The sequence below is a fragment of the Gracilinanus agilis genome, chromosome 2, assembly GCF_016433145.1.
Source record: "Gracilinanus agilis isolate LMUSP501 chromosome 2, AgileGrace, whole genome shotgun sequence".
Classification (NCBI taxonomy): Eukaryota; Metazoa; Chordata; class Mammalia; order Didelphimorphia; family Didelphidae; genus Gracilinanus; species Gracilinanus agilis.
The window spans coordinates 600740090-600764576 of record NC_058131.1 but is presented as its reverse complement, the minus strand read 5'-3'; the positions used below and the strand labels follow the sequence as shown (position 1 = coordinate 600764576).

Here is a 24487-nt window from a genome sequence, read left to right as displayed (position 1 = left end):
TTCCTTCCTTCCTTCCTTCCTTCCTTCCTTCCTTCCTTCCTTCCTTCCTTCCTTCCTTCCTTCCTTCCTTCCTTCTTTTCCTTCCTTTCCTTTTTAATTCTTTGTTATAAAGAATAACCCACAAGAAGAGAAGAGGGAAAGGGTTATAGGGAAAATCTAGATGTTATAAAAACAAAATATATTAGTAAAAAATAGTTATAATCTATGGTTCCACTGTCACCCCACACCCTCAACCTGCTTAATTCCTAATCCAACCCTAGGTGACTACTGTTTGCAGCACTAAGTATAGTCAACTCTATCCCTTTTTAACTGACTTCCTGCTTTATATCCTTTTTGATATAGGAATATGAGTAGTTTGGAGCTCTGAGCAATGTCAGGGACTTTTTGGAGAAATTTCCGTTATTTTTAAAGGGAGTGAGTACCTTTCTGGCTGTCATAAAAAAGGGACCTCCAGACTTTTCATGTGTGTTTCATCCTATCCTGATGTGAAGTGTCTGGTTAAGTTCTAAATTCCTTCTGCCTCTGAGCCCTTGCATCCCTTGTGCTGTCTTTCAGCTTCCCTCCATGAGGATGAACAGGGCATCATCCCCCGGGCTATGGCAGAAGCCTTCAAGCTCATTGATGAGAATGACCTGCTGGACTATACTGTGCGGGTGTCCTACCTGGAGGTGTACAAGGAGGAGTTCCGAGACCTGCTGGAGGTGGGAACAGCTAGCAGAGATATCCAACTACGAGAAGATGACAAAGGAAATGTTGGTGAGAAGCTCTTTATGATTTTCCTTGAGTATGATCTTCCTAGGTCTCTGCAAAGGCTTTATTATTATTGGTTGAGCCTTCTCTAGTTTTTCTGCTTCAGAAAACAATGGCTCCATATTCCTCATAGACCTGCTATATCTCCACTTGGCCTTATTATAGTATCAGGTGCCCCATGTTAAGGGGAGATAAGCAGCAGAGAGTGGCTTTAGGAAGAACAAGATCCAAAGGGCAATGCAGAAATTTCTTGCTTTGGCCTTTATCCCTCTGGACCAAACCCAGGTGCATCTATATCCCTCTCTTAGCTTATGTCTTGATTTTCCCACAGGACAATGCAAGCAATGCAGTGTCATGGAAGTAACATCAATGAATCACTTAGCACTCTGAACCTCTTTGGAGAAGAGGGGGAGGTGGATGAGATGACCTCTAAGGTCCTTTGAAGGACCACCATTCTTTGATTCTGTTTCTTCATTTGGTTTCTACCTTTTTCCCTTGAGTTACTAATAAAATGTTTCTCTTTGTAGTGCTGTGTGGTGTGAAGGAGGTAGAAGTGGAAGGTCTTGATGAGGTGTTGAGCCTGTTAGAAGTGGGCAATGCAGCTCGGCACACGGGGGCCACTCACATCAATCGTCTGTCCAGCCGTTCCCACACTGTCTTCACAGTGACCATGGAGCAGCGTCGAGGAACTGGTCGCCTGCCTCGCCTTCCCTCCATGGGTCCCATCTCTGGCCAGCTTCTCTCCTCCAAGTTCCACTTTGTGGACCTAGCAGGTTCTGAGAGGGTCCTGAAAACAGGCAACACTGGAGAGAGACTGAAGGAGAGTATTCAGATCAATAGCAGCTTGCTGGCCCTGGGCAATGTCATCAGTGCCCTGGGTGACCCTCACCGCAAGGGCAGCCATATCCCCTATCGGGACTCTAAGATCACCAGGTGTGTGAGAGTCTATGTCTCCTTGCCTTTCTCTTGTCCAGTGGGTCTTTTTTTTTTTTTTAACATTTTTTAATTTTTATTTTGAATATTTTCCCCTAGTTACATATTTCGTGTTCTTTCCCTCTTCCCCAAACCCCCTTAGCCGACGTACAATTCCACTGGGTTTTATGTGTATCTTTGATCAAGACTTAATTCCATATTATTGATAGTTGGTCTAGGGTTGATCGTTTAGAGGCTACGACCCCAATAATATCCCCATCAACCCATGTGTTCAAGCAGTTGTTTTTCTTCTGTATTTCTACTCCCACATTTCTTCCTCTGAATGTGGCTAGTTTTCTTTCTCATAAGTCCCTCAGCCTTGCTCTGGATCCTTGCATTGCTGCTAGTAGAGAAGTCCATTATGTTCGATTGTACCACAGTGTATCAATCTCTGTGTACAATGTTCTCCTGGTTCTGCTCCTTTCACTCTGCATCAGTTCCTGGAGGTCTTTCCAGTTCACATGGAATTCCTCCAGGTTATTATTCCTTTGAGCTCAATAGTATTCCATCACCAACAGATACCACAATTTGTTCAGCCATTCCCCAATTGAAGGATCATGTCCAATGGGTCTTGTTGACGTGGCTCCTGGGGGCATTTCTGTATCAGTCATGAGGTTCTGGGTTCTGATCTGGTCCCTGGGAACATACCTGTGAGCATCAGGCAATCAGATTCCACTTCTAGAAGCAGTATCAGCAATGGGTAATGAGAAACAGGGGCAGCTAGGATAAGAGGGGCCAGGCCTGAAGTCAGGAAACACATCTTTCAGAGTTTAAATCTGGCCTCAGACACTTACTAGCTGTGTGACGCTGGGCTAGTCACTTAACCTTGTTTACTTTGGTTTTGTTCATATGTGAAATGAGTTGGATAAGGAAATGACAAAGGACTCCAGTATCTTTGCCAAGAAAACCCCAATGTGGGTCATGAAGAGTTGGACTCAGTAAATCAAAACAATAAGAGCTAGACAGGAAGATCTGAGTTCAAGTCTTGCTTCTGGCAAAGTATACTGGCTGATTGTGAGCAAATCACTTAATCTCTCAGTGATCTTGGCACGTCTCTTAATATTATAAATTGCCAAGAAGGTGTCAGCATGTATTAGTGTAGGATGTTTGCCCACCCAGGAGTTCCCAATATTAATGAAATCATTGGTCCGGTCCCCATTTTTAATGTTAATGGTCAGCAGGTTAAGAGTTACTAGAGTTGAGGGTGATGGAGGCAGCTGGTCTTTGATATCTGGACATGAGGTAGCAGAGGCTAAGGAGGTGATCTATTTCAGTAAATGGTATCTATAAAGGGATCTTTCAAATGGAGATACTCCATTGTGTTCCTTGCTGGAGACCAGGATGGCTCATTATGACCACAGCCCCAACTTTTCCTCTGCCTGATTTCCCATAGGATCTTGAAAGACTCTTTGGGTGGAAATGCCAAGACTGTGATGATTGCCTGTATCAGCCCTTCTTCTTCAGACTTTGACGAGACCCTCAATACCCTCAACTATGCCAATCGGGCCCAGAACATCCGCAATTGTGCCAGGATCAACTGCCGGCGGGAGCCAGAGCATGTGGAGGAGCTGCACCTGCAGATCCGAAGTCTCCAAAAGGCCCTGGAGCAGCGGCACCGCTCAGAAACTCGCATCATCCACAGGCCTGAACCAGTACAGCGCCAGTCTCGTGCTCCAGAGCCATCTTCCCGCCTCGCAGCAGAGTGTGCCCGCTACCGGGCTTGCACGGATTCAGCCTACCACCTCTTTCTGGAGCTTCAGGGAGAAGCAGCATTGTCTGAAGAGATGACCCAGAAGATTCGGGAATGGCTTTGTGCGGTGGAGGGTGAACGCAGTTCCTTGAGCTCTTCCTCAGGTCCTGACAGTGGCATCGAGAGTGCCTCAGTCAATGACCAGTGTCCCCGGGTCCCTGGGGCAAAACCGTCTAAGGCTCAGGTAGGAGACCCATGGGGGAGTGTGGCTAGAGGCCCCTTGGGCGTTGACTCTGAGTCTCATTTTCAGGGCAAAAAGGAGGCACCATGGTATAATGGAAAGGACATTGGCTTTAGATCCAGTGGACCTTGAATCCCGGCTCTGGCATTTACTTACTGTCTTTGTGACATTGGGCATGTCATATCACTTCCCTTGGCCTCAATTTCTTAAACTGAAGTCTGTGAACTCTCGTCTTTTTTTTTTTTAAACCTTTAACTTCTATGTATTGGCTCATAGGTGGAAGAGTGGTAAGGATGGGCAAATGGGGGTCAAGTGACCTGCCCAGGGACACACAGCTGGGAAGTGTCTGAGGCCAGATTTGAACCTAGGACCTCCTGTCTCTAGGCCTGACTCTCCATCCACTGAGCTACCCAGCTGCTGCCCCTCTTTTCTTTTTTTTTTTTTTAAACCCTTATCTTCTGTCTTAGAATTGATGCCAAATATTGGTTCCAAGGCAAAAGAATGGTAAAGGCTAGACAATTGGAGTTAAGTGACTTGCTCAGGGTCACACAGCTAGAAAGTATCTGAGGTCAGTTTTGAATTGAGGACCTCCCATATCCAGCTATGAATATGCTTTTTAAAAATATTTTGATAACTTTATTCCAGTATAATTGATTTTCTTGGTAATCAAAGGTATTTTATTTTATATAGTTAAAAACATTATTCTGAGGAGTCCATAGTATTTGCCATTGTGCCAAAGAAGTCCATGACACACAAAACATTTAAGAACTTTTAGACTAGATGATTTCTAAGGTCCTGTCACACTCTCAAATCTCTGATCCTAAATCTGTGCTATGTGAGGAAAAGGTAATATCTGGGAAGAGTTTATTGAAATTAGATAGATGTTCATTGAAGTACTAAAAGAGAAAAAAGTGTTAGAGATGGTACCAGAACTAACAAGGATCTTTTGCAGCTTAGGAACAAAGAAAGAATGTGAACTAGAAAGAGAAAAAGAGAGGCAGAAGTAGAGAGGAGGAAAGACACAGAGACAAAGAATAGATGGAGGAGAGAGAGAGACAGAGAGAGAGAGAGGCGGAGAGAGAGAGAGAGAAATAGAGAAGAATTAACGGAGAAGAATGCAGGCTTTAAAAGCAGAAAGGGCAGAATAGGTGTGGGGAAAATGAGAAAAAGATGGCCTGAATCTAGATAAAGAGTATAAAAAGCAGAGAAATCTCTGGGAATTATTCTCCTTTTTGAGATGCACTAGGGAAAGATATACATGCAAGGACCCCCTTCCATAATGCCATTTAATTTTTTCTCCAAGGAACATGAAGGAGGTGGGGATCAGCAGCAGTTGCTAAGCCTACAGAGCCAAGTGGCGCGCCTGGAGGAGGAGAACAAAGACTTTCTGGCTGCCTTGGAAGATGCCATGGAACAGTACAAGCTACAGGTAGGGCTCTTTGCAGATTTAGACTACTTAGCACAGTGCCTCGCACATAATAGGTACTTAATAAATATTTACTGATTGATATTGACTGAACACAAATCGAATGTCTACTTCTCCTAATTCTTCATGTATTTGATCCCCAGTCATATTTAACGGCTCATTTAGTCTTATTGGGACTTTTTGCACTTATTTCTATGACCTCTTCTGGTTTGTGGGTAGTTAGTAGGATGGCTAAGCAGGATTCTGGATTTCTGAAAGCCCCAGGTCTGAAAAACTACACCCCCCCACCCCAAGCCTAGTTCATACATATGTGGGCAAAAATATGAGGTCAAGGGGCTCAGTGGATATGGTACCAGGCCTGGAGATAGGAAATCATGGGTCTAAATCTGGCCTCAAGCACTTACTCCCTAGCTGTGTGACCCTTCCTGTTTCTTCATCTTTAAAATGGGGATAATCATACTTGCATTTCTTACTTCAAAGGTTTTGTGAAGTTTCCTTTGTAAACCTTAAAGCTCTGTATAATTGTTAGCTATGATTGTTATTGTTTTTATTTCTAATGCATTGTAGAGTGATCGGCTTCGAGAACAGCAAGATGAGATTGTGAAGCTTCAGTTACGACTTGAAATGGCCAGGCCTGGCTGGGGACCCACAGAATTACTGCAGGGCCTTTCTTTGGGGGGGGACCATTACCTTCGGCCCCATACAGCCCCTCTGGAGGCATCTCGATCTCATGCCCTTGGCATGTCTCCAACTCCCTTAATTCCTGGAAATGAGAATGAGAGCACTCAAAAAGAAGAGGTAAGGGACAGGGATAAATAAGAAGACTTAGTTTTAATTTTGATAAGTCCTCTTTGCTCTGGAACTTGGGGTGCCTTCACATCAGAAGAAAACTATCATATGGCAGAAAAGATGAGGAAATCCCTTCTTTAAATCCTTATGGATTTCATCCTAGTCTAGCACCAGTAGAGGACACAAGTTAGGGAAGATGGCAGTAGACATTGCTCTACTACACTTGATTTCTCCATGAGTATTTTTTCTAGCTATGAAATACTGATGATTCTTTTTTGAGTGACCCCAGATTCAAGGGTGAGATTTGATTAAGATGGGGCTGAATACCACACAGTAGGCCAGTAAGATGCATTTGTCATCTTCCACCTTCTCTTATCTCTCTGGGTAGATTTTGTTCTCCAGTAAAGGAGGAGAGATGGCTCTGTCCAGTGTTCCCAATCTTGAAACCTACTTCTCAGGAGTTGAAAACTGGAGGCTTAGGAAGCCTACTAGAATGGAGGCTCCACTAAAGGCTTATGGGGCTAAGAAATGGGAATGAGATACTTAGAAAGCCTTAGGAACAGCCTTTATAACATTATTTCTCCCTGGGACAGCTGATTAACAAAAAAGAAAATGAGGATGAGGGACTGGAAATAGCAAAACTTGGAAGTCATTCCTCTTCACCCTCAGAGGAAGAAGAAGAAGAAGAAGAAGAAGGAGAGCCTAAGAGGTCTTTGCATCTTCGAAGGTATGCTATGATATAATTAATTCTGTTAGAGGCTAATCTTTTCTGTAGGGGCCTAGAAGTTTCCCCAGGTGGCAAGAGATCAAAAGGACCTTTTTAAAAAATTTTAATTCCCCCTCCCCAATTTCATGTGAAAACAGTTTCCAACATTTTTCAAAGAATATTGAGTCTTAAATTCTCTCCTTTCCTCCTTCCCCACCCTTAACCCCCTTGAGATAGATGGTAAGCAATCTCATATGGAATTTCATTTTTGCAATCATGTAAAACATTTTTCTATATTAATTCTTTTGTGGAAGGAAACTGAAATAGAAAAGAAATTAAGAAAGTGAAAAAAGTTTGATTTGGTTTAGTTTCAGACTCAGGTCTTTTTCTCTGGAAGTAGATGCCATTTTTTATCATGAGTCTTTTGGGGTAGTTTTGGATCATGGTATTGTTGAGAATAGCTGTTATTTATAGTTGAGTATTTTTGTTATTGTACAATGTTCTCCTAGTTCTGCTTATTTCACTCTGCTTTAGTTTGCGTCAGTCTTTTCAGGCTTTTCTGAGCTCTTCCTGCTTGTCATTTCTTACAGCACAATAGTATTCCATTACAATCATATACTATAAATTATTCAGCCTTCCCCAGTTGATGAGTATTCTCTCACTTTCCAAATCTTTGCCTCCCTAAAAGAGCTGCTTTAAATATTTTTGTACAGAAATAACTTTCCTCTTTTTGTTTTTTAACCTCTTTGGGATATAAATCTAATAATGGTATTTCTGGGTTAGGGTGTGTGTACTGTTTTATAGCCCTTTGGGCATAGGTCCAGATTGCTCTCCTGAATTATTGAATCAGTTCACAACTCCTCCAACAATGCATTGATTTCCCAGCTTTCCCATATCCCCTCCAAGTTTTGTCATCTTCCTTTTCTGTCATAATAGCCAATCTGATAGGTATGGGGTGGTACCTCAGAATTGTTTTAATTTGTATTTCTCTACATAATGGTAATTAAGAGAATTTTTTATATGACTATAGAAAACCTTAACTACTTTGTCTGAGAACTGTCTGTTCATATCCTTTGGCCATTTATCAATTGGGGAATGATTTGCGTTCTTATATTTTAAATTAATTTCTCTGTATTTAAGAAATGAGGCCATTATTAGACTTGTAAAAAACGTTTGCACCATTGTGTGATTACTGTGTATTACTTTCCATTCTATTTATTGATGTTTTGTTTCTGACCTCCACCTCCCCCAATTTCTTCTCTTTTCTATCAGCCCCATTCCCCTTCTCTTATCCCCATCCCCCTTCTATTTTCTTGTAGAGTAATATGGCATTCCATACCCAATTGATTGTGTATGTTCTTCCCTCACTGAGTCAGTTCTGATGAGAATAAGGTTCACATTCTTTCCTCCCCACCTCCCCATCTTCCCTTCCACTGTGAGTGCTCTTTCATGCCTCTTTTATGTGTTTCTATTTTTTCTTTTTCTTCTCCTCCCAATCCTTTTCTCATGCCTTAATTTAATTTTTTATATCATCCCATCATATTCAACTTGCAACCTTGTGCTCTGTGTATATTTCTTAAAAAGGACAAAAGTTTTTTGGAGTTATAAGAATCATCTCTCCATGTAGGGAAGTATACAAATTTAACCTTATTGAATATCTTTTAATTTCACTTTCCTATTAACATTGAGTTTTGTATTTGAGAGTTGAATTTTCCATTCAGCTCTGGTCTTTTCATCAGGAATATTTGAAAGTCTTCTATTTCATTGAATACCCATTTTTTTTCACTTGAAGGATTATGCTCAGTTTTGCTCAGTAAGCAATTCTTGGGTGAAGTCAAGTCATCTCTTCTTTGCTCTCTGTAATATCATATTACATGCCCTCGGATCCTTAAAGCTGCTCAGTCTTGTGTTATCCTGACAAATATCCATGATATTTGAATTGTTTCTTTTTGACTGTTTTTGATATTTTCTCCTTGACCTGGGAGCTTGGGAATTTGGCTATAATATTCTTGGGAGTTATCCTTTTGGATCTCTTTCAGAAGGTAATTGGTGGATTCTTTCTGTTTCTATTTTGTCCTTTGGTTCTAGAATATCAGGTCAGTCTTCCTTGATGATTTCTTGGAAGATGATATCTGAGCTCTTTTTTTTTGTTCATGACTTTTAGGTAGTCATAATTCTTTTTTTTTTTTTTAAATTCTTACCTTCTGTCTTGGAATCAATATTCTGTATTGGTTCCAAGGCAGAAGAGTGGTAAGAGCTAGGCAATGGGGGTCAAAGTGACTTGCTCAGGGCCACACAGCTAGGAAGTGTCTGAGGCCAGATTTGAACCTAGGACCAGTCTCTAGGCCTGGCTTTCAATCCACTGAGCCATTCAGCTGCCCTTAGTCATAATTCTTAAATTATATCTCCTGGATTTATTTTTCAGGTCAGTTGTTTTTCTCATGGGATAGTTTAGATTTTCTTCCATTTTTTCATTCTTTTGATTTTGATTGTTTTTTTTATGTCTAATGGAGTCATTAGCTCCTGTCTAATTATAATTTTTAAAGCATGATTTATTGAATGAGCTTTCGTACGTTCTTTTCTATTTGGTTAGTTCTACTCTGTAAAGAATTCTTTTCTTCAGTGAATTTGTGTACCATTTTTTCCCCAAGGGCGAATTCTATTTTTCAATAAGTTTTTCTTTTTAGTGCATTTTTGTATATCTTTTTCCATTTGGCCAATTCTGCTTTATAAGAAGTTATTTTCTTCTTTGGATTTTTGTGCCTCTTTTATCAATTGTCCTATTCTATTTTTTACAGTATTCATTTCTTCTGTATTTTTTTTGGTGCTTCCTTTACCAAGCTATTGACTCTTTCTAAATGATTTTCCTATATCACTCATTTCTTCTCCCAGTTATCCTCCTACTTCTCTTATTTGATTTTTAAAATCCTCTTTGAGCTTTTCCATGAATTCTTTTTGGGTTTGAGAGTGATTAAAATTTTTTGGAGGCTTTGGATGTAGCAGTATTGACATTGTTATCTTCTTCTGAGTTTGGGTCTACCCTATCACCAAAATAACTTTCTGTGTTGAGTTTCTTTTTTGTTATTTTCTCATTTTTCTCCCTTTTTCTTTTTTAGTTTAAAAAACTGTTAAAGTTAAGCTCTGTAACTCTGGTGAAGGGAGAATTGTTCCAAGTTTCAGGTTCTTTTGCAGCTGCCTTCAGAGCTGGCCCTGGGAATTTATCTACTTTCATTTCTTCCAAAGTGGTATGATACAAGGAGAAGTGTGTTTAATACTGTTCATGCTCTGTGAATAACCCCAAGCATTCTTTTACGCCTTGGAAAAGTGACCAGGGTTCCCTGCTCTTCTGGCTGCAAGTTCTGGTATGTGTTGGTGCTTCTCCTCATCCTGCAATTATACCTCCAGAATGCAACCTGGTTCTTTGTACGGGCAATGCAATGAGAATCTTGCACCCAGAGCCAGCAAAGGGACCCCTATAATTTTATGAGCAATTGTTCAACTTCCTTTACTATGTGTGGTTTGAGAGTTCTGGAAGTCTTGGCTGCTGCTTCAGCTGTGCCCAAACCCTTTTTCCTCCATGGGGCCTGTCCCGGTGCACTGGGCTTCATCACCACTCTGGTGTACTAGATCCCATGGCTTGGCCTTTTAAGTTGTTTTGGGCTGAAAAATTATTTCACCTTGTCCTTTCATGTGTTATGCTGCTCCAGAATTCATTTTAAAGCATTATGTCTTTGCTTTTTGGAGGGCAATTTGAATCAGGGGTTCCTATATCTTCTCTGCCATGTTGGCTCCATCCCTAAAAGGGCTTTCTTGCTGTATAATTATTTTTTTAATTAAAAAGCATTTCTTTTTTCTCTTCCTCTATTCCCTAGTGCAAAAAAAAAGAAAAGAAAAGAAAAGAAAAAGAGAACAAAAACCTTTATAAACAACATTAATCAGCCAAACAAAACACATTCCTATTTTGACCAAGTCCAAAAATGTATGTCTCATTATGTATATTGAGCCCATCTCTTCTCTTGTCAAGAAGTAGGAAATAACCTTTCATTGTTGGTCCTCTGTAATCATGGTTGATTATTATATTGATCAGAATTCTTAAATCTTTCAAAGTTGTTTATTTTTACAATGTTACTGACATTGGATAAAGTGTTCTGTTCACTTCACTCTGCATAACTTTATATCTTCTGAAGGTTCTCTGGGATTGCTTCCATTAATGCTTTTTCCACTGAAGTGATATTCCATCATGTTCATATACTTGAATTGCTCAGCCATTCTTCAGCTGATAAGTACCGCCTCCCTGTCCCCAGTTTCCAGTTTTTTGCCACCACAGAAAGGGTAATCTGTTGTTGTTTTATTCTTACATTATTGTCTTCTCTCAATTAATTGGCTCTTCCTAGGATGCCATACCAGAACTATAAAGTATTTTTATAAAGGCTATAAAGCCTTGTTCTCTCTCTAATCTGCCATTATCTTTTTCCTGGCCTTTTCAGCAGCTTCCAGAACTGAATGCTTTAGGTGATCATGACCTTTGGCCCTCTGATGTAGGTCCCAATACCTTTGGAGGCTTTAGCTCTAACCCTTGTTATTCCCTTGAATGGCCACATTTTGGGTAGAAAGGGTATATATACTTCTCTGGGTCTTGTCCTCTAGAAAAGGCATTGGGAACTGGAGCAAGAAGGAAGCCATCCAGTGCCATGGAGAACCTCACAGTGAGAATAAAGGCTTGGAATTTAACCTAGAGGAGCTAGAGACTTCAGCCCATATAACCAGAGGTGAGTGGAGCTATCAACATTGCAATTGGAAGTACTAACCCTAACCCCCATTTCCCTACCCCAAACTCCCTTCTTTCGCCAGGACACCGTCTTAGGTAGAGGCCTTCCAGCTTTGTCCTGCTGTGGGGGCCCTGGATAAGGCTTTCTGTACGGACTGCAGTTTCTCAAATTGATTCTTTTTAGCAGTAAGCCACCTTTCTCTCTGTCTCCTATTCCACTCTTCCCCTTGTCTCTGAAGTGTAATGTTTAATTTCTAAGTTGGAGACTTTCACTAGAAAACTTTTGCTTCCTGGGCTTCCTTTAGCCGTAAAGTGGGGAGGGTGAAGTTCTCTTTGGGGAATGTCATCCTTTCCCTAGATTATAGGATCACAATTTTAGAGATCTTAAAGGTCATCTTAATTTTACAGAGACCTTAAAATGGTTTAAATGTCTTATCCCGAGTCACATATCTAGTAAATGTCTGAAATAGCATTCAAACTTAATTTTCCTGACTAAGTCCAGGACTCTATATACTATATTACTCCTCCTCAGCAATTCTTAACTTTTTTTTATGTCTTAGATACCTTTAACAGTCTGGGGAAGCTTATGGCCCCCTTCTCAAAACAATGCTTTTGATGTATAAACTAAAATACATAAGATTATAAAGGAAACCAATTATATTGAAATAAAAATTTTTTTCCCATCCAAGCTTAGGTACTCTCTGAAATTGTGAACCACACATTTAAGAACTTCTTACCTAGGTGAAGTCAGACCCCTGGAAGGGAGGCAAGGTGGCTCCAAGACCCCTTTTCAGAACTCAGAAAAAATTTTCTTCTGCCCCAAAATCATTGAATCCTTGGGTAGAAGGCAAGAGTGGAAAAGGGGAACAGAAACTGTCACAAATCCTTCTTTTTCCCTTAGTCCTCTCATGTCTTCCTCACTCAGTTTCTAATTTTATGCTGTTAAACTGATGAGTAGTTGACCCTTTCATATTCTCCTCTGTTCCCTTCAGCAACCCTGGAGGCAACTCTGAGCATCTGTCATTTTGGGTTGTTACAGCAACTGTTAGGAAAAAGGAGCCATCTGGTTGTGGACAAAGCCTCTCTGTCAGGGCCTCTGAGTGGCGTCTGGCACAGGCCCAGCAGAAGATCCGGGAGTTGGCCATTAACATTCGTATGAAGGAAGAACTAATTGGAGAGCTTGTCCGAACAGGTGATAGGGTGGCTCATGATCTCTCTCTCTCATTGCTTTTGAGTAAAGGGTAGTTCAAATAGACTGCCATAAAATATAGTTCCCTAGCATGCTTGGTTGTTATTTCCCTTCTTGGTGGTTCTACAGAGGGGTTCAGTCTCTTGCCATAAGGGTACCTTTTTGTAGACTTAGCCCTAGGAGATGCCCATAGGGATTGGGTAGAATAAACACTCCCCTAGACAAGACACTAAAGTGATGAGTGATAGAGATGGTCAAACCTGGGGCCTCCCACCCCAGCTCATGACATCTTGTCTACATGGTGGGTTTCTAGGGAAGGCAGCCCAGGCCATGAATCGGCAGCATTGCCAGCGGATTGGAGAGCTAGAACGAGAAGCTGACCAGGTGCGGGCAGAGCTGAATGAGGGCCAGAGGCAGCTTCGGGAGCTAGAGGGAAAGGAACCTCAGGACCCTGGAGAGAGATCCCGGCTGCAGGAATTTCGCAAGAGGGTTGCTGTTGCCCAAAGCCAAGTACAGGTTGGTGTCCAGTGGAATATTAGTAAGTCATATGAAGCGATAGTAAGGAGGAAATTTTTTGCTGACTATATTTTAGTTCCTAAGTAAGAGATTCTTTGGAGTCTGGAAACCTGGTTTCTGCTCAGATTTCATGTTACTTTGGGAAGTCACTACTCCTTCTTGCCTTAGGTTCTCCATCCACTTAATACTGAATCTTTTCAGGGATTTCTTATAAACTCAGGGATGAGTTTATAAGAGACTAAAAACTGTAAAAAGATGCGACTGTTGGTTATGAGGAAGGTACTTTGTAATTTTTATAGTACCTATAAATTACTGTTTTCATCATTATTATAATGAGGGTATGATGGATTTTTAAGCACTGAGGCTAATAGTATTTTTAAACCATAAACAGATTAGAAATTGAGAAATGGTTTCTGGCTTATAGATATAAGGAAGGAAAAGGAGGAGACCCAAATGGTAGTAGAAACAAATTGTCCTTTGCTATCCCCAAAGAAAGGTGGAATGGCCAGAAGTCAGTTTTCTGGAATGGGCACAATAGGAGACTTAGATTTAATATAGTGCTATAAAGCACTAAATTATGAAGTTTAAGAAGTACTTTCCTTAAACTGGTCCTATGCAATTGGGAATTTTTATTTGTTCCTTTCACGAGTTACAGTGATTCAAAAAAGTTACCTACTGGCCAACCTTCTATTGTTGAACCTTTCCTGCCTTTAATGCTCCTTAGCTGCGTGGCCAAAATGGGTTAGATGTGCCTCAAGCAATTTTCTAGAACTTATCTATTAGATTATGGATAGCATGTGGTCAGCTTTGGTGGAGATAATTCTCACACTGGGAATCCTCTACACCAACAAAATCATAAAATATGTATTCAAGTGTAGATGTGGGTTATTATGACTTAGACTGGTTCTCAGGCAACAGGCATGTACTTGGTAAGATCCACCAGAGCTTGCATTTCAGAGCTATGGCCTTAATCCTCTCTATGTCCTGATAAGGTATCAGAGTAGGATTTTAGTGCAGTAGGAGCTGGGTAGCTTAAGTATATTTCCCATATTTTATAGAGTTAATGTATAGAAATATTTTTTATATCTAAATAAATTGTATGTGTGTGTGTACTCTATTTGAGAAAGGTAGGTGGCTCAGGATTCTATCTAGCTGACACATATATAATATGTAGAAGCATATATGTGGGCACTCACACACATATACTACGTGCTATCCATCCATCCATCCATCCATATATATGACATTTAGGGCTCAGGAGTCAATCAGACAATTTTATTAAGCATCTTCTCCTTTCCAAGCATTGTACAAGGCTAGAGATACAAAGAATCCCTTTCCTTAAAGTGCTGAACTTCTTTTGTAGGAGTCCATGTATACATTTATAAGATTGTATAAAATAAATACAGAGTGATTTGAGGGGGCAGCACTGGTAGCTGGGGATGTGGAAAGGTTCCCCGTCATATGGCTAATAAGTAAGTAGCAGATGTTAGTGTTAAATAGTTTCAGTTGTGTCTGATTCTTTGTGATCTCATTTGGGGTTTTCTTGGCAAAGATATTGGAGTGGTTTGTCATTTTCCTCTCCAGTTCATTTGAGAGAAGAGGAAAACTAAGGCAAATAGGGTTAAGTCACTTGTCCAGAGTCATGTAGGTAAGATTTGAATCTTCCTGACTCCAGACTGGTTCCTATTCACTGTGCCACTTAGCTGCCCCATCACCCAGCTGCCTTAGCAGAACTAGGGTTCAAGAGGGCAGTCTCTGATTCCATGTTGGTGCTATTTCCATTATTTTCTGTATCTCCACGAATGTGACGTCTCCGTGAATCCCATGCCAGAAAGGCAACTGGCCATAGCTTTGGGGCTGCTGACTAATCTGTCCATTGACACAGGTCCTGAAGGAGAAAAAGCAGGCCACTGAGCGCCTGGTGTCACTGTCAGCTCAGAGTGAGAAGCGACTACGAGAACTGGAGAGGAATGTGCAACTCATGCGCCAGCAACAAGGGCAGCTGCAGAAGCGGCTTCGGGAAGAGACAGAGCAGAAGAGGCGTCTGGAGACAGAGATGCACAAGAGGCAGCACCGGGTCAAGGTCAGGGTCTTCGGGGTTTTGTGCCATGAGCCTGCGAGGCAGGAGCTGGTGACAAGTCTGGAGTAGAGGTTGGGGAAGATCAGACAGCAGGAGCCAGGGTGGGCAGAAGGGAAGAGCCAGAGTGGTTAAGAAGAGAATGAAGGGTAGGGCTTGATTCATATACGGCAGAGCCAGGCAAGGGTGAAACAGCCCCCTCTGAGGCCAGGGTGCCATCACTGGGAAATCCCAGAAGATTCACTGGTTAAACAGGGTATCTACAAACTTGACGTCTCCCTGATCTGTTCCAATCCCTTTCTTTTGTCTTCTGGCTCTGATCTTTCCTTTAGGAGTTGGAGCTCAAGCATGAACGGCAGCAAAAGGTCCTGAAAATCAAGACAGAAGAGATTGCAGCCTTCCAGAGGAAGAGGAGGAGTGGCAGCAATGGCTCCGTGGTCAGTTTGGAGCAGCAGCAGGTACCTTTGGTTCAGAAGTTGCTGGGTAGGCCCTCACTGACCCCTTTACTAAGTCACGTCCTGAGAGTCCAGGGGCTTGTATTGATTGGGTTTCAGAATTCTTTAGAATTGTGATCCAAGTTGGGGAGTGAGAATTGATGACCATTTGGATTGAGGCAGAAGTGTGGGGTTGATACGGTCTAATATCTCTTTCCTTACTTAGAAGATTGAGGAACAAAAAAAGTGGCTGGACCTGGAAATGGAGAAGATTCTGGAGCAGCGGAGGGCTCTAGAAGAGCTGGAGGAGGAACTGCGCAAGCGGGAGACTATTCTGGCTAAGAAGGAAGCTCTGATGCTGGAGAAGACGGGACTGGAGAGCAAGAGACTTCGATCTAGTCAGGTGAGCTCAAAGTCAGGGACAACAGGAGCAAGAAGAAGGCGGAAGACAATATCTCCTATTAGGGAGAGAAGTTAGAGAAGGCTTTCTAATTTGGGATTCCTACATAATCATCAGGAAGATGCTCAAGGACCAGATCTTTAAAGGGATCTAAGTTCTCAAGTTCCTCAAGTTCCATTAAAATATTTACTTGATACCTGCTGTGTACATTGATCTGAGTTCCATAGGATAAGTAGAAAGTGTGATCTCTTTCCCAGGAAATTTATAGTGTTGAAGAAATGCCTAACAGTTAGGTACAAAAATTAGGCAGCACATGATTAAGTGTTAAAATATATAGACCATAGGTATTTATAAACAGCTATGGTATGGAAAAAGAGTACAGGATTTGGAATTAGAAAATCTGAATTCAAATCTCAATACTACCACTTTGTGCCTTGATTTCTATGTAAAATAAGGATAAACTTATACTACATCACAGAGCTATTGTGAAAATCAAATGAGAATGAATTTAAAGTGCTAGTAACCACTAATTGCTATATAAATATAGGTAATTAATCTCATTTTAGAGGTCAGAATCTGTTACTGAGCTATCAAAAAAAATATTTTATTTGGGCTAATGTCAAGATCCACCTTCTCACTCTGCCATTCCATTCCTCCCCACTCTCAAATTGAAAACATAAGAAAAACAAAACCCATTACAAACATTGTGTAATCGAGCAAAACAAATTTATCCAGAAATATATTTACAATGTCTATCAGGAAGTGAGTAGCATGTTTCATCATTAGGGCTCTGGAATCCTGGTTGGTCATTCATCACTGATAAGAGTTCAACACAATAGAATTCCATTGCATTTATATACTATAACTTGTTTATCCATTCCCCAATTTATGGGTACCCTCTCAGATTTCCGTTCTCTGCCACCTCAAAAAGAGCTATATTTTTGTACATGCCTGGGGTTTGTTTTGCTTAAGACTTAATATCTTCTTTAGACTATCTGTAATTCCCTCTACCCAGTTCTCTCCTTTTTCCTATTTTCCTGTTGAGTAAAATGTGTCTCTACCCAATTCTGTATGTGTGTGTATATATTCTTTCTCCATTTGATCAATTCAGATGAGAGTGAGGTTTGAGTGTCAGCTGTTCCCCCCTTATCCCTTCCTTCTTGTTTATTTAATTGTCTACTTGTGCATCTTGATTGTGTGAGATAATTTTCCCTAACTTTCCTTTTCCCTTCCCTTCCAGTGTATTCCTCTTTCTCTTTTCATTCTTGACATCAAGATATAACAGCCATTCCCAGGTCTTATCTAATTGGACTCCCTCTGTAAAACCCTGATGATGGTAAGGTTCAGAGGGAGCACGTGTATCATTTCCCAATATTTGAAATTAAGCTGTTTATCCTTGTTTAATTTATCATTGTTCATTCATGTTTACTTTTTGTGTTTCTCTTTGCTTCTGTGTTTGAACTTTCAAAATTTTTCTGCAGCTGTGTTCTCATGAGGAATGCTTAGACAATCCTTTATTTTATTAAAAATCCATTTCTCTGCAGTAGCATTATACTCAGTTTTACTAGGTAAGTTATTTTTGGCTGTAAGTCCATATCCTTTGCCTTCTTGAATATCATATTCCAAGTTCTCTGCTCCCTTACAATGGTGGCTGCTGCATTGTGTGTGATCCTGACTGGCTCTGCAGTACTTGAATGATTTCTTTCTGGATGCTTGTAATATTTTTTCTTGGACCTGGAAGCTCTGGGTTTTAGATATGAAGTTGGGAATTTTTATTTTGGAGTTTTTTCCAGAAGGTGAACGGTGAATTCTGTGTCCACTTTGCCAATTCTTGTTCTAAGAGATCTGGGGCAGTTTTCTAAAAGAAAAAGATTTCTTGAAATATGATGCCTAGGCTCTTCTTTTAGTTGAAGTATTTACATATTATAAGGATTCATTTCTCCCCCTTCTCTCCCTGAATGTTCTCCACATCAGTTATTTTTGCTATGATACTTTACATTTTCTACTTTTTTGTTCTTTTGACTTGATTTTAACATTTGCTGCTTCAGGAAGTCATTAGTCTCTATTTGATTCATTCTAATTTTCAGGGAGTTTGTTGCTTGGGCAAAGTTTTGTACTTTTTGTGCCAACATATTAATTTGTTTCCCAGTTCTTTCTTTCCTCCATAGCTCTCATTTCTTTCCATTTTCTCCCTCAAGTGCTCTCATTTAATTTTTAAGAACATTTAAAACTTAAAAAAAGCCTTTGTGCTTCATCTCCTAGGAATTCTAGTTGAGTTTGTGTCCAAGCTGTGTTTTTCTTGGAGGCTTTGCTTGTGAATGTTTTAGAGTCATTCTTATCTGCCTTTTAGTCTTTCCCACAATAAATTTTTTTTTTTTTATGGTGGGATTCTTTTTTTGTTTGCTTCCAATGCTTAGACTATTTTCTGACTTTGGACAGTGTCAGGATTGGGCTCTATTTTGGGGGGTGGTGATGGTAAGAAGTGCTTTTGTTATTTTCTTAGTTTGAGTATTATATTATTCTAGGATCTTAAGGACAGGTCAGAGACCTATAAACTTTCTCCCAATGTGCATTTGGTGGGGATGCAGAACAAAGTCTGCCTCCCACTATGAACTCTGCAAGTTCCTAACCAGGGACCAAGCCCTCATCATCTGACTGGAAAGCTTTGTTGGTTCAAAGTGGCAAAACTGTAGGCTCTCCTTTAGTCTATGAATCTTGCCTTGGTTATCCCTCTGGAATCTGAGCCAGATATGGAAGTAAGGCCCCCTACTGAGTCACACTGCTGCAATTGCTATTGCCACTGATTCTGAATCTCCTTTTTCTGTACACAGACCAAGGCCCCACTCCTCTGATATGCCAATCATCTTTGCAGACTCCCTTCTCACTCCACATTGGATCAGTGACTGGATCAGGGTAGTAGGTGACAAAGCTACCAGTTAACACCTATGCCCTTTGCAGTTTTCTAGTATGGGTCTCAGATTTCCCTTAGTTTGTGTCTGGGACTTTCCTGTTGAGCTGGTGCTCAGCTTTTCTCTGGACCCTGGATAGTGCTTGGGGGACTATGCATTCCTAACTCGACTCAATCCTTAGTGCCTAGAGACCTCTTTCATCTTCCTATCCCTGCAACAAAAGGCTCTGGTGACTTTTCTTTTAGTTTTTCCATCAGAATTCTTGGCATATTTTCTAGATCTTTTTGGAGTCTGTGGAGGGGAGCTCCTCACATTGGTTTCTATCATTCCACCATCTTGGCTCTGCCATACTGAACTATCTCTGAAAAGAAGGAATGACAAGGCTTTTACTAAGCTGTTCATCATAGTTCCCCTAGTAACAACTTCAATAGCTCCCTACTTGTTAGGTTAACAAATCCTACTGTTCGACTCATATGACTTTCCAGGCTGGCCCCACCTTTCCTAGCCAAACCATTTTTTGTTATTTCACAATGTGCAATGTTAAGTTTAATGTCTCACGGACACGCAAGGCTCATTCCTACTTTTGTGCCCATCGTATTCCCTTGTTATGGCCTTCCTTTGTGTATATGCTAATCTTTCTGCAAGGCATAGCTCCAATTCTGCTTTCTCCATGAAGTCTGTCATTGAGCTTCCCCTTTTCAGAACTTAGTCTGAGCATACTCCTTAGTACTTAAAATGCCTTATATTGTTTGCTTCTATTGCATGGGTGTTCTTAACATTGGCTTCCTGGGAACAGGGCCAGTGTTGAGTCTAGTAAAAGTGCTTCTATATTTATTGTTCCCTCCTCTTTCTCTGCAGGCACTAAATGAGGACATTGTGCGAGTATCAAGTCGATTGGAGCATTTGGAAAAGGAACTGTCTGAGAAAAGTGGGCAGCTCCGTCAGGGCAGCGCCCACAGCCAGCAACAGATCCGTGTAGAGATTGACAACCTACGACAGGAAAAGGACTTGCTGCTCAAACAGCGACTAGAGATTGATAGTAAACTGAGGCAGGGCAATCTGCTGTCCCCAGAGGTATTGTTCTACTCACATATGAACTTTTCCCAGTTCTTTTGTAGAATGAGGATCCCAAGACATTGAAGTTCCTAACCAACTGACATCCTACTAGTTGTTACTTTCCCTTCTATCTTTTTTTTTTTTAAACTCTTACCTTCTGTCCTAGAATTGATACTGTGTATTGGTTCCAAGGCAGAAGAATGGTAAGGGTTAGGCAATGGGGGTAAGTGACTTGCCCAGGGTCATACAGCTAGGAAGTATCTGAGGCTAGATTTGAACCTAGGACCTTCCTTCTCTAGGCCTGGCTCTCAATCCACTGATCCACTTAGCTGCCCCTTTCCCTTCTATCTTGAAGCAAAAATAGACTAGTAATCACATTAAATTTTATAGTTTTTGGAAATCTTTGAGTGGAGGCTGGGTAACTTGTCAGAAGTGTTGTAGAGGAACATTTCTTCCAATTCAGCTTGATTCTAAGAGGAGCTCACAGTATATTTTATGCATAATCCCTTTCATCTACCTCCTTTGTGGTTAGAAAGACAGAGTATTTGAGAGCACAACCTAGGATTATGGAATGGAAAGAGCACTGGAAGAAGAGTCAGGATACTAGAGACTTGGGTTCTAGACCTTGCTGGTTTGCCTTTTTTGTCTCTTTTGCCATCTATAAGAAGTGAGAGAGGTAGACTATGTGATCTCAGATCTGTTTCAGCTCTGAAATTCCATGATTCCATGAATTCCAACTCAATTTTTACAAGGGCTGTAGTTTAATAAAGAGAGCCGTCGAGGGTACATTTAAAGTACGCCAGGTTTTTTCCTATTTATGAGGTATCTTTCCTGGAAACCCAGCCATTGTTCACTCAGGGAAGATAGATTGATTATAGCTTGTGATCATAAACAAAGCCAGGCTGGCAAATCAGTTACAAATAAGAGCAAAATACTTTTTGGGGTCATCTGAACATTTTGGTGCTTGTTAGTTTGATAGCACTGGTTCCAGTAGCATCTCCCAAGAAGCTTCTCAACTAATACTTGGGCTTGTTGGGCTGGGATCTGCCTGAAATATTCCATCTGACGGAAATAAGCATCATCTCCCTTTCATATAGGTACTGTCACTTCCCCAGCTCTTGCTTTCTTGTTTGTGGCATTTAAATTAGATGTCAGGAACCATATTTTTATTACCGAATATTTACTTTTGCCCACCTCAAAATAGGCCTTTCATAGAGTAAATTTAACCACTGGTGGTTCCCTTAGTATTTGTGATCGGAAGGGCTAGACTATTTAAGAGCAGAGCCTAGGAATAGGGAAAGAGCACTGCTTCCAGTGTCAGGAACTAGAGACTTGGGATCTACACCTTGCTGGTTTGCCTTTTGATAATAAACTGAGGCTCTATATTATTTCCCCAAGAGTTGATGTCTGTACCCCTGCAGGAGGAAAGAACTCTATTTCAGCTGGATGAGGCTATTGAAGCTCTGGATGCAGCCATTGAATATAAGAATGAAGCCATCACATGCCGTCAACGGGTACTACGAGCCTCAGCCACCATGTTGTCTCAGTGTGAGATGAACCTCATGGCCAAACTCAGCTACCTTTCTTCCTCAGAGACCCGGGCTTTGTTATGCAAGTATTTTGACAAGGTAGGTCATTTCCTCAAACTCTCCAAGTTCTCATCTAACCTTCAACTCCATGGGATATTGCACTGGGTGAGAGGCTAAAAAAGAGGTATCAAAGAATAGCAGATTTCCTTAATTGGTGGGTCCGAACTTAGGATAAACCACAATCCCCAGGGACTCCTTAGCCCTCCCTTTTCCACAAAGCCTCTTTTCACCTAAATCCAGTGTTGTCTATAGGCTGAAGCTGAGTGCCATGTCTTCACGGCTTGTTTCCCACCCCTGATTTTTCTGACCAATATGAGATGGTCCCGGTCTAGAAGATTGCATTTAGGTTCTGGGTCTCCAGGGGCAAATAAGCCTTAAGGTAAATCATAGAAGGGTGTGAGAGCATGAACAGCAGGTAAGGCAAAGCTGGCATTTGGGACAGGTGGTAACCCTTCGGGAAGAACAGCACCAGCAGCACATCGCCTTCTCAGAACTAGAAATGCAATTAGAGGAACAGCAGAGATTGGTGTATTGGCTGGAGGTAGCAGTGGAACGGCAGCGACTGGAGATGGACCGCCAGCTAACCCTGCAGCAGAAAGAACATGAACAAAATATCCAACTCTTGCTCCAGCAGAGCCGAGGTAATACTAATTTAATTCGCTACACGGTATTATGGTTTTTATTATCTCTGCATCTCCTCCTACTGCTCCTCCCTCTACACACCTTGCCTCTTAAATCCAGAGCACCTGGGCGAAGGACTTGCAGGTAGCAAGAGGCAATATGAGAACAGGATCCAATCTCTGGAGAAGGAACTAGGCCGGTACATGTGGACAAATCAGGAACTGAAGCAGAGGCTTAATAACTTGAATCCCACAGGACAGAGCAAAGGTAAAGTTTATAGTTGGTTACTAGTCTTGATCTCAGTTTCCCTTGGGGATATTTAACCTAACTGGTTACAGAAGTATAGCCACCAGCCAAATTTAAATGACTATTTTTTGGGTATCTTAAGAGGGAATCCTTTTGTGTAAGGGTTGGACTAGATTCTAAAGTCCCTTCCAGTTCCCAACTAATATGAATACCCCATCAACAAGTTTGGAATGCTTCTAATTTTGCTTATTTTTTCCTCCCTTTGGACATCAAGGCTGAAGGAACCATATATCCCTCACCTTTTTTGGCAGTGATGTCACCTCTATCCTATAAATACAAGAGTAAGTATTCTGTTAACAATTCTTTGACAAAATTGTGCTCTTGATAACAGGAGGGGAGAAGCGGATGGTGTGCATTGAGAATAGATCATCCTTTGCTACTGGAATGGAAGAGGAGCCTGGCATAGCTTCTGAGCAGTTCTGGCAGTCATCACTTAATGAGGGAACTCCTAAAGCCAGGGAAGAGATCCGAGATTTAGTGCATGCACCATTACCATTGACATGGAAACGCTCATCCTTGTCAAGTGATGATCAGGGGTGCCTAGAGGAGCTCAGGCAGAGAGAAGGATCTGAATCCCTGTTTGGAAGGATGTTGCCTATGGGCGAACCACTTCTGCCTCGGAACCTGGGCCACTTGCCCAAGTCAAGACGAGAGTTACGAAGAGCCAGCCAAGGAATGATTGATGTTAGGAAAAACCCAATATAGACTAAAATCCCAGGGCCTGCCTCAGAGGTTGAGATCTAAGTGTGAAAAGCATTGCACCAGTGGATAGAACTATGCTATTAGACGATCAGTGAACTCATGGTCTGCTGAAGGATGCTAATGCTCAAAGGAACGCATCTACTGGAAGCTGATACCAGTCTGTGATTTTGATTACCTATAATATATACAGCTGGGACTGGGGATCTTGTAAATGTATTTAAAAAGCATGTTTATTATAATTTTGTAATAAATAAGCTTTAAGGTGAGTTTTAAGAACCAAGAAATGGAATTGCAGCTTGTCTTTTTTATCGGTATGACTAAAACAATGGGGGGGGGGGTACCTTCATTGTAATTAAGATCAGGATATGGCCAGCACAAAGGAAATAATTTTTAAAAATTACTTCCTTATTTGACACTTTCAGCTTAGGTAAAGATAGGTGAATATAAGAGCAGGGTATTTCGGATAGGGCTAAATATAACGTCTAAATTCTTTTCTACCCCAACACTGACATTCAGAAACAAATTCACCTATAAACTGAGAAAGATTTTTTTTTTAATCCCTGAGGTAAACTGTTTTGAACTCATAGGCAGAGTCCTATATACATTTTTCTGAAAGGTAGAAAGATGTTTCAAACACAGAAATGTGACTTTCAAAAAGTATTACTCTGGAAAACACATACCCTTAATGGCAAGCAAATAAGTTTAAGATTACAACTGACCCAATTCTAGACATGGGGAGGATTAGAAACATAGTAGAAATAATAGCTTATATTTACATAGCATTTTACAGTTATTTCACTTGGTGATCATAAATCTGTTAGATATAGTGTTATTTCCAATTTTACAGTTGAGGAAACAAGCTCTAATGTTAAATGACTTGCTTAAAGTCATTTGGTAATGAGTGGTAGAGAAAGAATTTGAACCTAGGTCTTCTGACCTCAAGGCCACTGCTTTTTCTACTGTGTGATATTGCTTCTGTACATCGAGTCCAGTGCTTCAAGTAACAATTTATTATATTACACAAAGGAAATGCAGACCATTTTTCTACTGCATTAGATGCTGCCTTCATGATCTCAAGGTACTACTTGCTCTTTCCTGGGTAAGGTGTGGAGCAAAAGATGGAGGAATTGAATGCAGGAAATAATAACCCCCAAACATTCTAGTGAGACTCTGAGGACCAAGAATGGCAGAACAGGCTTAAAGCCAGGTTTTCAACCCCTTTTTGCTTGGCTTTCTCTGCCCTTCCTGGTATTCTCTGATTATTTAAAAGGGCCACAAGCATTACAGAAATCTTTCAGCTCAGGCTTATGGAAGATGAACAGGATTTTCTGGCATTATTTCACAAA

General features: G+C 41.0%; 1 protein-coding gene across 1 annotated transcript in view; it reads left to right on the top strand.

The window, feature by feature from the left end:
• KIF7 (kinesin family member 7) overlaps positions 1–23409 on the top strand; it is a 33466-nt gene extending 10057 nt beyond the window's left edge. Inside the window, exons 2-18 of the mRNA XM_044660141.1 lie at positions 556–756; positions 1278–1683; positions 3116–3656; positions 4957–5082; positions 5647–5877; positions 6462–6595; positions 11222–11343; positions 12382–12534; positions 12845–13047; positions 14933–15130; positions 15457–15582; positions 15785–15961; positions 19726–19941; positions 21345–21551; positions 21955–22153; positions 22254–22400; positions 22771–23409. Of these exons, the coding sequence (XP_044516076.1) occupies positions 556–756; positions 1278–1683; positions 3116–3656; positions 4957–5082; positions 5647–5877; positions 6462–6595; positions 11222–11343; positions 12382–12534; positions 12845–13047; positions 14933–15130; positions 15457–15582; positions 15785–15961; positions 19726–19941; positions 21345–21551; positions 21955–22153; positions 22254–22400; positions 22771–23144 (3761 nt within the window). The 3' untranslated portion in view covers positions 23145–23409. The remainder of the gene's footprint in view (positions 1–555; positions 757–1277; positions 1684–3115; positions 3657–4956; positions 5083–5646; positions 5878–6461; positions 6596–11221; positions 11344–12381; positions 12535–12844; positions 13048–14932; positions 15131–15456; positions 15583–15784; positions 15962–19725; positions 19942–21344; positions 21552–21954; positions 22154–22253; positions 22401–22770) is intronic.
• Positions 23410–24487: the final 1078 nt, after the last annotated feature.